We start from the raw sequence: 14582 nt of genomic DNA on the forward strand, positions 1-14582 counted from the left end.
GAAAACTCATTATTATTGTATAATAGTCATCATCATCATCATCTGAACATCTGAAGTATGACTTCTAAAAATAGCTTCTTGTTGGGCCGAAACGAACATTAAGCATGAATTTGCCCTCTTAAAGTCTCAAAAGTTTCAAAAAACTTTTAAATCCATCTTTCCTTGATATTGTGTTTTGGATAGATGTTGGTGTTGGGTTGGTTTTTCTTCAATGATGGTCTGATTCTTTTTCGCATAATGTTCTCGAAACAGAAGTGAAAAGAATACATAGAAACACCAAGTTGTTCAACATGAGACCACATTCAAATTATTATTGTTTTAGAATACACATTTTTTGTTCTAATAGCTGTTTTGTAGCTGTTTGGTTCAAAAAACCCGAAAAGGAAGGTTAGGAAAGGGAAAGATAGAGAGTGCTTAAAACAAGAATGACACACTTTAAATATATAAAACACTTTTAAAGTGGCTTCATTTTGCTGTCCTTTTTTGGAAGACGACTATGTTCAGTCGGTACCACCTGCTCTCCAAAAACTCAGATCCCACCCAGGATTCCTCCTTGAATCTTTGAATGTGTGTATTAGGGCGCGGTATTTTTTAGAAATGTTTGTTTTTTTTTTGGTTCCATGGTTGAATTTTTTTTCAAAATCTAAAAAAAAAAAAACAAGCTGTCAAAGTGAAAAAATCCTTATTGGCCCCCCGTTCGTATAGTCTAAGCGTGATGTTATAAAAGCCTACAGCCTTACCCAAAAAATATATAAAAATGAAAGAAATTCTTCAATCGGACCAGTAGTTTCTGAGATAGAAGCGTTCAAACAGACAAACAAACAAACAAACTCTCCAGCTTCATAATATTAGTTTATATTTCACCCAGAGAAGGTGTTTTCTCTGAGTTAAACGGCATTTTAAAGGGTTCATTGCAGTTTATCCTCAGTTCTTAACAACATGGTAGTACGGACCACGCTTTTTATACATTTTTAATTTTTCAGAACTGTTAAGAACAATTCAATTTCCTCCAAAAAAAAGTTACTATTACAATACCACTAAGATTTATAGTTTGAGAGATAGTAGTCGTTTAAAAACATTGAATTTCTAGACATTTCGAAAGAAAGTTTATTACATCAATTTTAAGGGCTAAAATTTTCAGGGAATTCCACAATTGGACCGGAAAAAAACAAATAAAACCACCCTAATGTGTATCTTTATGTAGGTAAGGAATTTTCAACAATGATGTTTTCGTTTTTGAAGATAAATTTACTTTTCACTTTTGTGTGAAAAGGCTTTTTGAAGGCATAATCGCCTTAAGGAAACCACAGACAAAGAGACAAATGTGAACTTAAATATTTACGTTCTACCAGAGAATAATAATATTTTCTCTGTTGCATGTATCTACCTATACCTACATAATTATATCATCTGTCTGTATGTTTTATAATAGAGTTTCCTTAAGTATACTTTTGAGACTGTTTTTAATAGGTTCCATCTGACCAAAGTGATTTAAATTGAGTTTATTTTAAGACTGCAAGTATTTTCAAACTTAAATCAATACCCTGTTGACCAAACTACAAAGTCTACACAAAATTGAAGAGACAGAGCACACAGGGAAGGTATAGATATTATGTGATGAAGGTAGATTGAAATAAATTAGTTTCATCAAAGTTCTATTTTCATAAATGAATATCAGGAAAAAGGTTCACCCAAGGCCGAGGGGTACTTAAATTGTTTTATTATCTTTGTTACAAATGGGCAGTTTTAACAAACAATTTATGATAATTAAAACACAATACTTCGGAATCACTAACAAGACACAATATGCCAATCAATGAGTTCAGAAATACTATTGCATAATATGTCTTAGAGTATGAACTCAAAACTGACATTTTTAAAAGGGTAAAATTATAGGTTGAGGGCACATAAAATGGTACACAAAGGCCTTGTAATTCAATGGAAAATGTCTAAATTTTACGTATGAAAAACATTGTTTCTGTTAAAATTATTTTCATTCTTACAGTTTACAATAAATAACCTCTTGAAATATAAATACTATACATTTTCCGTTCGTTTGCTATTTTTTGTAACACTTAAATGGAAGATTTCGAAATTCTGAGTTATTAATGTCAAAATATTCAATGAAAAGAAATCAGTTGAAAAATATTTTTTTAAACGTTTGGCCTTTACAAAGATTCGTTAAAGTTCAAATGTTAGCATTCTTCGACATTTTAAAATTTTAAAAGAAATTTCATAAATTTAAGTCTTAAAAATTTAAATTACGTGTCGAATGTTTGGTCGAATAACAGTTAATTAAATTACACCATTTCAATTGGTGTTCATGGTCCTTAGATAAAACTCCCTTTTAAAAATGCGAAGACAAAAAGAGGCTACATAAATGCATGATTTTATTTTTATTTTCAATAAAATTCCTGATGGCTTTCCAAATTCCTATCGTCAAAATTCAATTTGAATATTTATAGTAATTTATATATTTAACCATTTATGCTAAAACGATTTTTGAGAGGAACATACAAAACTATTTGAAATAAATATTTTTAGTTGTTTTTAACACTTAAAAGTTTTATAATTTAAAACCTGATGATATCGAATATTTTTAAGGTAAGATAAGTATTCAGGATAATTTAAGACTTTAAATAGTATACCGATTAAAAAAAAGACGTGAAGGATAGTCAATCAATACAGAAAACATCACGAAATATTCCAACAAACAAATTCAAGAAAAGGAACAACATTTCAAGAAAAGGATCTTTGCGATTATTTTAAAAAAATGTTGTAAGCTTCATTTCGGTTTAACATATGAGCTAGCAAAACAGTTCGTTTTACAATATGTTAAAATAAACAAAATCCCATACCCAAAAAGTTTTAACACAAATGAGCAGGCTGGAAGGGCTTGGCTTGCTGGTTTTATGAACCGCAACAGTTCACTAAGTCTTCGAAAGCACGAAAACACCATCATGGCCCGTCTTCATGGATTCAAAAAAGCACCTGTCTGTAGAAAAGTTTTTTTTTCAAAATCTCAAACGGCTGTATGAAAAGTATAAGTTTGGACCGGATACAATTTACGACTTGGATGAGACCGGAGTAACCAATTAAGAAAATTAATCCTTATTTCCATAAAAAAAAACTTGTTAAAACAATAACTTTTACACGTAAGTAATTGCTGAAAAGGGAAAAAGAACTGTTTCCCAAGTTACTTCCGCAGAAAGAGGCAGTTTAGTAAAAATGGTTGGTATTGTCAATGCCACAGGAAATCATGTTCCGCCTGTTTATGTATTTCCTCGAAAACGAATGAACATCAGTTTTATGACCGGTTCTGTAGCAGGATCAATTGGTCTGCTTTCTGACAGTGGATGGATGAAAGCTGAAATATTTCCGGACGTTGTGGGTCATTTAAAAAATCCAATTTTGTTATTGCTTGACAATCATACTCCTCACAGCAGTCTTGAATCAATCATATTTTGTAGGGAAAATGGAGTTAGTATGCCCTCTTTTCCCCCAAATACATAGCATAAACTACAGCCGTTAGATGTAGCCATTTATTCAAGTTTTAAAGCACTGTTGAAAAGGGCATTCAATAACTTTTTAATAAACAATCCGGGTAGATCTATCAACATCGGTGATGTAGCTTATCTCACAAGCCAACCATTTCAGCGATCATTTAACCTAGAGAACATTACATCGGGATTTCTGGCAACTAGTATCTTTCCTTACAATGACATTATATTTTCGGACGATAAATATTTGGAGGAACATAATGAAGCTTATACTAAAGAGCCAATAGTAATTTCCGAAATAGAAACTACAAACCATTTATGTGTTCAGCTCGATCATGACTGATGACTGAAACTGAAATTCTAAATACTATATATATATAGGGGTCCTAAAAATTCCCCCTCGGCTACGGTTCGTGATCCGATCATATCACACCGGAACAAGTTCGCCTATATCCGAAAATGTCTAAAAAGAAGAGCCGTGATAATGCTGGGACGTCCAAAATTTATACAGAAACACCTGATAAAGATAAATTGGAAGCATTAGCTGCACAAAGAATCGTGAAAGCAATAAAAACTAAAAGTAGGTCCAAGCTGCCCAATCCAGTTGTAAAACGAATTCTTGATAGTGAATCATCTTCTGAGGAGGGTGCAATGAGTCTTCAAGATAATTCCGATACGTTTCAAGTATCAAGCGAGGAAGAAAATCCTACACCAAACCAATGCAACCTCTTGAAACTCAATTTCAGGTTTAATCCTGAAATTAAGTATTATGTCCTTATGAAATTCTATGCCAAACATTTTTTTTATTATGTAGGTATCATTATAAGTGTTGACAATTCAAGTTCCTTGCCCTACCCTACACAGTTAAATATTATCGTCGCCAAATGTTCCAAAACTTTTTTTATGAACCAGTTGTAGAGGATGTATGTAGGCTTGGCCTTGTGGGCTGACATTTCAGTGAAACTGCCGATGCCAATTGATCTTCCACGTAGCTCAAGGCCAAAATATATTTTTTAACGTTAACTCTGAGCAATGCGATGTTCGCTGATACGTTACGTTCCAATTAATTTTATAATAATTTTTGTGTTTTGTTTATTTATTTCATCACCTTGTTACTGCGTTATTTTAATCATGTAAATGTTTACGAAGTATATTTTATTTTTAATAATTAATTTGTTTTGCATCTAAGCTTTTTTAGATATAAGACTTTTATTTGAATCAAAGAAGATTAAAAAAAAAAACAGAAATTAAGACTGAATTTCTTACAATTTAAATAAAAAAAATAAATTCTTCATATTATTACTACCTAATATTTTGTTGTTTTATTTTTTTTTAAATACTGACAAAACCTCCTTGCGAAGCTGTCAAATCCTCCTTCAGGGAAGGAGCAATCGACATTTCGAAAGGCAATACATAAAAGATTGTTACTTCGAAAACATATTTATAAGGACAAATTTATGATGGTTCTTTCTTGCTTAAATAACAGTTAAACTTGCATCTCAAAATAATAAAAAAAAAAATGTTAACCTGTCAAATCCTCCTGACTTTACCCTATATATATTTGTATATTTTTGGAAAAAAAATCCAATTGGTTTGTGAATATAAAAAATTAAAAAAAAATGTTCACCTCGAAAATTTTTCGAATGAAAATGATTTCATCTCCAAAACAATTTTGTGCAACGAAAAATAATGTTTTCAACATCTGGTAAAATTTTAAGAATAATTTTTTAAGAAAAAATAAAAACCTAAGAAAACAGGACTTAAAGTTGGACTCAAATATCTTTTTAAAAATTTAAGATTATGGCTGCCAACTAATTTAATCTTATAAGGAATATTGTTTTAAACATTCGGACAAATTTTGAGAAAAATCTAATTGACAGTTTTTTAACAAAAAATAAAAACAATACTAAAACTTTGTAAAAATATACTTTCGATTTGAGTCTTTTCAAAAATTAAAAATGTTATCTTCAAACTTTTTTTATTTTACAGAAAATATTGTTTTCGATATTTAGTAGTTTTTCTATAAAGCCAACAGTCCGTTTTTTCATAAAAATAAAATCAGTACTCAAATTTGGTAAAAATTGATGTTCGTTTCTTGATATATCTCAACTTAATTTCATTCATTTAATTTTTAAAAATTTTAAAAAAGCTTTTAAGATTGTTAAAAATTGTTTTCGACTAAAAAACTATTTAGCAAAACTAGATTTTCAAACTAAACTATTTCTTTATATGAAAAATATTGTTGGTAATTTCAAAATTTTTAAGAATAATTTAACAGACAAATTTTTAACCCAACACGACAAACTTTTAAGCAAGACAAATCGACTGACGGTAGGGGAAGTTATAAGTTTGGGTCGCACCCCAGCCTCTTTTTCAAGATGTTCTCTAAAATTCACTGCATTTGTATTTTGATTTAGTTATCCTGAGTTTTTAGAATTTGTTTAACCTTGTTTTTTTTAACTTTTTTTTTAATTTAATTTTTAGAAGACAAAACAACAAAATCTTAAAATCTTGAACCAATTTAAAATTCTCTAAAAAATGTTTTCAACAAATTTATCAAAGATTCCAGACTAGCGTACCCGACCGACTTCGTCTTGTCATAAAGATTTGTAGTGTGGCAGTTTTATGTTCTTATGTATTTTAAAGTCGTGGCTGAAAATTCTATTGAACAAAACTGTCACCCTCTTGATAGGGCATTGTGAATAAAAAAATTAATTAAATGAAACATATACAAGGATTTAAAAGTAAGTAATCGCTTTATTGTTAATCATGTGAATGATAATTATTAAGAAATCAGTTTTATTATCATTGTAGTCCTTTGAGATATACTATTATTTTTGTTTGATTATTTCGCGTATAGACAAACAAATCTAATGGTTTTCCAACACGGGAACAGGCAACATACAATTGACCATGTGAGAAACATGAGTTTTCCAGTTTAATACCACAAACATTTAATGATTGCCCCTGGGACTTGTTTATGGTCATGGCAAAAGCAAACCGCACTGAACTCAAATGGCATATCAGTCGAAGTCATTGGGATACGCGGTATAAAAATATCTTTTGAGGTAGCAATCCTGGCAAATCCAGCGAGTTTAAAAATTGCGATGCATAGTCAACTTAATCATCTTGGTTAGTAGCCGAATCAGCTTATTTATATTATATACTCGATTAGCCTGTAATTTGTTATTGTTACATGTTTTTTTGCAGCCAATAAAGCTCGTTCCCTCAACAATTTCTGTAATTTTAACAAATATCTGGAAACCCCTTCTGAATAAGTTCATCTTTTGATTGCGTTAACTGACAAAACAACTTTAAATTTGCCATTACCAGTGCCAATGAGTTGTTTAATGGATATGTTTTCAGACTGGTCATTTTAAAACTCGACACGCATATTCTTGCTCAAATGAAGTTCTTTGGCATGTGTCCACATTGGCGGACTTCAGACACGCATTGATTTCAGAATCACGTTGATCGTGGAATCACTGGCAAAGTTTGACATTATTCTCCTGCTAATAAAATCATTGCACTATACCAAATAAGATATTATTGCTTCGTAGATCTTTTAATGTTCTGTATAAAGCCTCCAAAGATTTTTTAGCTGCCATCGTACTTTCATTCCAAAAATTCAATTTACATTGCCGCAAAACCTTTTGTCATAGCAGAGTTCTTGGAAATGTTACAGGTTGGATTTTCATTGCTTTGCATATTTAATGCAACTTTTAGTGCTGAATGGGCTGTTCGACCACCTTCAAACAAAGTTCCTGCTATTCCCGGAGAAGAGAGTGCAAGTACAATTTTATTTTGTGAGCGAATTGTTGCAAATATTAATGAAATCAAAAATATTTTTCCTGTGCCACCAGCTGCATCTAAGAAGTAAAACCCTCCAGTTTTATCATTTGTTACTTTCATAAGAGTATCAAATACATACTTCTGTTGTTCATTCAACATTCTTTCAAAGTGTTGAGATCATACAATTTTTTGAAAGCAGCTCAATTCAAACTTGCCTGATTATTAGTTGAATGTCGCGCTTGTGCTTTACGCTTTTCTGATATCCGAATTCTTTCACGTTCAATCAGATCGGTAATTGGCTTGATTTTGTAACATTTCGGCTTCTTCTACCCAAATTGCTTAGTCTTATAGGAGGTATATCAAAAATAAATTATTTTGTTACTAAAAACTAACTAAACACTCTGCACAAAACACGATATACGAATTTGTTTCAGTTGTTTATCACTTTTACATCGGAAATTCGACATCAACACTTTTTATTTTTGTTTGATTTGATGTGATATGACTTGAAGTCAAATCCTTTAAGCGGACTATGTTTTATTTAGAAAACATTTGTATGAGAAAAAGAAAATGACTGTTTTTATAGGTTTTCCGGCAATCATTCGAATTTTTCTCGCCGTGACCATCCTTGAACTTCAACGAACATTTTTACACTTCAGAATTTTTCAGAAAGTAGTAAGCTTTAAGCAAGCGTCAAACTACGATCAGAGGCTCATCATAAGTGCGTGTGTTAGTTGTTAGTAAAAAATAATACAAATATAGCCTAACACACGCACAAAATACAAACTAACTAACTATTACAGAACAAAAAATAAAATGAGAACGTTTACGATAGTGGAGCACTGGTTCTAAACAATGATTTTAATCCCACCTTAAATTAAATCTATCGATGAACAGGCTCATTCGACTTAAAGCTTCATTCTTGCCATAGTTAGTTCTATGGAAGTCAATATGTATAAAATGAAATGTGCGCAGGTGATGAGTTCCGCCCGGTAATTCAAATGTCCCCAAGAAAGCAAATAAGGTGCATCAATTTTACCATTAATGAGTTGATGAAAAAATAGTAAGTCATTATTAACACGCCTTTTATGGAGAGATTGCATTTGAAGAAGAAGAATACGATGTTCATAGGGAGGCAGATCATAGGGATCTTCCCAAGGAAGACCTTTTAGGTCAAAGCGAATAAAATTATGTTGAATTGATTCAATACGTTTTCTATGAATTTCGTAACAGGAAGTCCATACCTGCGAAGCATATTCAAGATGAGGACGAACATGGTAATTATACAAAGAAAGGGTAACATAGGGATCATTGAACTCCTTTGCCCAGCGTTTTATAAAACCAAGCATAGAACTTGCCTTATTAACAATAAAATTAATGTGATGTGTAAACTCTAAGTTGGAACAGAAATAAACACCTAAATCTTCAAATGTGGAGACACGACAGAGTTTTTGCTGTGATATAGAGTAGTCAAATACGTTACCGATTAGTTTTTTAGTGAAAGTTATAGTCTGGCATTTTAAAGGGTTGAGAACATAATTCATATGGCTACGGAGTAGACGTATATAAGAGTTCGGCTACCTTTTATTTCTTATACCTCAAGTGTAACAAGTTAAAACTCAAATCAAAACTTACCAAGAGCTCTGTGTTTGATTTGCCTCTTCAGTGACAGTGAATATTTTGTTAAATTTATTTGATTAAAACTGCATTTGATATTTGATAAAAAAATTATTTTTTCTGTTCAGACATAATAAATAAAAATATATAAAGAAATCGAATCGAACTATGTCAAACTCAAACTCAGCGAAACCTGCCGCTAGCACGCGAAGTAAAACTACAAACACACCGAAAACACCACATAATCATTCTCAATCAACCCCTTCAAAAACTGTAATCAGTGCGAAAGAAGAGTGTAATATTATTAGCCAGCAGTGTAAAGAACAAAGCGACTATATTATCAATCTCTTATCAAAACAAATTATTAACTCAGAAACAAGAATATCCGATAAAATAAGCAACGAAATTAAATTCTTGCAAAACTTCATAAACGCCACTAATATTAAAGTTACTGAACTTCAAACTGCACTTTTGAGCGCTAATAAAACGATCGACACTTTAAAATCTGAACTGTGTGAATTAAAAAAAACTGTAGGCGATGTAAACAAACAAGCCACAATCACTCAAACCGAAATCCAAAGTGTAAAAAAAAAACAATCAATTTTGGAAAATCGCGCCGTTGCAAATGATGCTTTTCTTTTCGGTATTCCTCATTTTGAAGACGAAAATCTAAAGTCTACTTTTAATTTGCTTTTTAATGCACTTTCGATAAAACCACCTATACGATTAAAAATATTTATCGCACGCGACCTCGAAATGAATCTAAAGACACACCGATTCTAATCAAATTCATTACACCGTATGATCGAAATTATGTGTTGAAGTCAGTTGCTCTTTTTCGAAAAGTAAATAATAGAGAGCTATGTTTGCAAGACATTGACATAAACTCCACAAGTGCTCTGTTTATGCGAGAGGCTTTAACGAAAAACAACCTGTCAATATACCAGCACGCAATGGCTCTGAGAAAGCAAAAAAAAACTATGCACTGTGTTTGTTTCGAGAGGAGCTGTTTACATCAAGCGACTTATGAATGAAGAAGCTCAACTGATCGACTGCTTGGAGGATTTGAATATGGTTGCCAACTCTGAAATATAATGTTTAATATTTAAATACCTACTTATAATATATATTTATTTATTTTTTTTTTTTTTTTTTTAATTTCTGCTTTTACTCTATAATTTTTTTTTAATTTTTCATCATATTTTTTATTACTGTCTTTAACTTCCTACTAAGGCTTACAACTTCAATTATATATACAATACATTATCTTTCAAGGATTTTTAGCATACAGTAAATCTTCTTTGTTTTTTCTTTGTGCACTTTGAATTTTATTGTTTTCATTTGCGATGGGTGATCTTAATTTGCGCACCATGATTAATATTTTGAGTGGACATCAAACTGGCCTTAGAGTATCTCACATCAATGCACAAAGTTTGCTATGTAAAATTGACGAGTTTCGCTTTACATTTGAAGGTTCTAAGGTTGACGTGGTTTGTGTATCTGAAACTTGGCTTTCTGAATCTCAAAACAACAACATATGCTCTCTCACAGGTTATAAGGTATATGGTTCAAATAGAGTACGCTGCAGAGGTGGGGGAGTTGCAATGTATGTCAAAGAAACATTAAAATCAAGACAGATAGCTGTCTCTTGTAACGAAAGTGAAATGGAATTCCCTTTCGTAGAAATTTCGAATGGTCAAGCAAAATGTTTAGTGGGAACAGTATATCGACCCAACAGAAACATTTGTATTTCTCCTCTTATCTCTGTTTTAGAAAAGGTTTCAATTTCGTACTCTAACATAATCCTAAGTGGTGATTTCAACTGCAATATCTTAGAGGAAAATAACGTGTATGACCAATTTCTGACGCTTAATCTATTTTCTGTAAACACGTCTGAGCCTACACATTTCCCTAATAATGGTAATCCTTCATTGTTGGATCTTTTTTTAGTATGTGATCGAAATAAAGTTATTCACTACGATCAACTATCTGCTCCAGGTTTTTCAAAGCACGACCTTATTTTCTTAGTTTATGATTTCCACGTTGAAAGACATAGGCAAAACCATACCATCGAATACAGGGATTTCCGTAATTTGAACTACGCCGCCTTGGAACAAAATCTTAATACTATTAGTTGGAACTCTTTGTTAGATATATCTTCGCCCCTATGCAGGTAGAATTTTTCACTGAAAAAATTAATGAACTTTATAATAGTCATGTGCCCCTAAGCACTAAAACTTTCAGTCCAAATAGCAAACCGTGGATAACGAGAAGTATTCTCTCTCTCATTAAAAAAAGAGATTTATTCTTCAAACGCTGGAAATTATTTCGCATTGACAGTTTTTATGTAAATTATTCCAAACTGCGAAACAAAATTTTTCGGGAGATACGCAAGGCCAAAGCTCAGACATATTCAACACGTTTCAATGCCGTATTGGGAAGCAAAGAGATTTGGAAGAATCTGAAAAACATAGGAATTGGTAAATTCGATAACAAATCTACAGATTTGCTTGACATAAATGCCCTAAACTTATCTCGCATTTTCCAGACCGGGTTAATTCATCGGAGAATAATTTATCAAATGCTAGGCCTAATACACCCCTTTTCGACTTCTCTCCCATTACCCCGGAGGATGTAGTTGAGGCCCTTCTATCGATAAAATCTAACGCTGTAGGACTCGATATGATGCACCCTAAGTTTTTAAAAATTGTTCTCCCTACCTTGCTACCATTCATCACACTCATTTTTAACTCCATTTTAAGAACACGTGAGTTTCCTTCTCTATGGAAAAAAGCAAAGGTTATTCCTATACCAAAAAATTCCAAAGGAGATGAGTTTAGACGTATATCGATATTGCCTTTTTTGTCGAAAGTTTTCGAGAGAATACTTCAAAAGCAAATAAACGAGTTTTTATCATGGTTTGACTTATTGACCTCAAGACAATCTGGCTTTCGAAAGAAAAATAGCTGCTTGACTGCCTTGTTAAGTGTTTCTGAGGATATTAGAAAAGCAATTGATATGGACAACGTTACTTTCCTAATTCTTCTCGATTTCTCTAAGGCCTTCGACATGGTAAATCACAACATTCTTTGCCTTAAGCTCTCAAATTATTTCAATTTTCCCTCCTCTGCAGTCGATCTATTGTTTTCTTATTTAACAGAACGTGAACAGACGGTTGAACATAAACAACAAAAATCGATCTTCTTACCTGTTGCGAATGGTGTTCCACAAGGGTCAATACTAGGTCCCTTGTTCGTTTCAATGTATGTGAACGAGTTGCCTAGTATTGTAAAAAATTGTTCCATTCGCATGTATGCCGACGACACTCAGCTCTACCTAAGTTGTCCCTTAGGGATGATTGAACACTACGTTGCATGTATTAATGAAGATTTAAAAAGAATCGATCAATGGTCAATTGAAAATTGCTTGCTACTTAACCCGATAAAATCGAAATGCATCGTCATCGCTAGGAATAAAATGGATGTGTCATATTTTCCTCAAGTTGCTCTCAAAGAAAATCCCATCATGTATGTCGACAAAGCTGTAAACCTCGGTGTTTTGTTCAATATGACCCTGACTTGGGAGGACCATATCAATAGAACTGTGGGTAAGTGTTATAGTGTCCTTCGTATGCTTTGGCCATCTCAATATTTAATTCCAATAAAAATCAGAGTTCTTTTAATAAAAACGTTGTTTCTGCCTTTAATCACTTACGGTTGCGAAATTTTCTGCAAACTTGACTTCGAAAGCAAAAGAAAACTTAGTGTCGTCTTTAACTGTGCTGTTCATGGTTGGACTTTATTATTTTGAAAATCTTCATATCGTCAGCAAAAATGAAAAGTTCACTTGAGCGCAGACATGACGATACATTTAAATAAAAGAATTGACCTAATTGGCCGAGGCGTTGTTCAGTTATGTGGTAACCAACACATTTTGTGATTCATTTGTATATATAAGATGTACGTACAAAACTCATTTTTACTGAATGATTTTCAATCTCAATTTAAGTCGACTTCGGACTCAAAAAGACAGAAGAAATAATGCAACAATTCAGAGTAAGTTTTGTATTTTTTCGTTTGATGATGCATACGTATTACTTTTTTTAATGATTACCAAAATGTTAATAAATAAATGACAAACTCGAATTTAGTGTTTATTTTGAAGCATCTTTCTAAAATAAAGTACATTTATTTCAAGAATGACCTGTAATTAAATTACACATTTCATTGAGTAAATGTATTTTATGTTAATTTATAGCGACACTTAACCTATACCCAAAGTAGGCACTTGCTAAGCTTAAACGTAAGTCTTCTTTGAAAAAAATGTATATTGTGTTTGTTTTAAGTTTTCACTTACGTTATCATCTTACCAAACAATTTAATTAAGTAGCTATCAAAATACATTATCCATATTGCACATATACAACATTGTGTTGAAGTTTCATACATATACAAATATGGTAAGTAAAATAATTTCCATAATAAACTCACCTCACCAGGAAAACTATATCCTTGTATATAATGTTCTGAACCTTTACTATTTTCTGTACCATAATGAATATAAATCTCCTCGAATTGATATTTATATGCAAGTGGACCACCAGAGATGTTCACATGCTGTTTTGTATCCTTGTCGACACGGAAGACCAATGATTGGCCAGTATTGTGTAACGTACCAGAAACCTACATGAAATAATATTTTTTGTTTGTATTTGTTATATTTTATAAGGTTTGTTGATAATAAATTCTATATATTTACCTTGTGCTTATCGACGTGCAAAGGTCGCAAATACGGATCAAATAATAATTTATCTGGAACTACATCTATAGGCGATTGACGATGTCCTTTATTACACATATTCCATTGTGGATTTATAAGGCCCCAAAAGCTAGGTCCTATAAAAGTAATAAATACACAAATAATTTCGTGTTATTTATTGTTTCAAAAATAAAAAGAATAACAAAAAAGCTTCAACATCAAAACAAAAAAGTAAGAAGATATTTTAAACGAAATTTTAAAACCAATTTCAATAAAATTGTCATTCCCTTGTATCAGATACAATTTAATCCATAAAATACTTGATAATCTAAACTAAAAAATAAAATGGACAAATAAAAATAAGGAAAAAAACCAACCCAAAGATCAATATACTTTGGATTGCATAAAATTTAAAATACTAAAACCCCCCAAATTTTTTGTGTTTGACCCTAAAATCGAACATAATATAAAACACAGCTTCCTCCCTTTTTTTGTATATCATTCATCATTCGTAAAATCGCTAGATAAAATAAAGAATTGTTGTAAATTTACATAGCGAACTACACAAGTTTATATAAAACGTTTCAAAAAAAAACAAAAATTAAATAAAATAAAAAATCAACAAAAACAGAAAAGGAAGAAATCCGCCAGATACAATGAATGATACACGTATACGGATTTTGAATTTAAATGGAAATAAAATAAGAGCAAAAGAAAACGAACGAATGGACATAAACGAACGAACGAGAATGCGGCTGGCACATTTAATTACTCACCGGAAATACCATCATACGTCCACCATTCCTCCCAGCTTGCTTTTATTCCTGAAATGAAAATAAACACACACAAAAATATACAACGTTTGTTTTTATTCTTATTTTTTTTAATTTTTATTTTCTGAATAAAATGAATAAA

The 14582-nt window shown here is 31.7% G+C and overlaps 1 protein-coding gene across 1 annotated transcript in view; it reads right to left on the reverse strand.

The window, feature by feature from the left end:
- Positions 1–14582, reverse strand: part of LOC129946646 (carbonic anhydrase-related protein 10) — a 108951-nt gene that overhangs the window by 13573 nt on the left and 80796 nt on the right. Inside the window, exons 2-4 of the mRNA XM_056056898.1 lie at positions 14444–14491; positions 13668–13804; positions 13400–13591 (exon numbers count right to left, since the gene is read on the reverse strand). Coding sequence (XP_055912873.1) covers positions 13400–13591; positions 13668–13804; positions 14444–14491 — 377 coding nt within the window. The remainder of the gene's footprint in view (positions 1–13399; positions 13592–13667; positions 13805–14443; positions 14492–14582) is intronic.

This window comes from Eupeodes corollae, chromosome 2 (genome assembly GCF_945859685.1).
Source record: "Eupeodes corollae chromosome 2, idEupCoro1.1, whole genome shotgun sequence".
In the NCBI taxonomy this organism is placed as follows: Eukaryota; Metazoa; Arthropoda; class Insecta; order Diptera; family Syrphidae; genus Eupeodes; species Eupeodes corollae.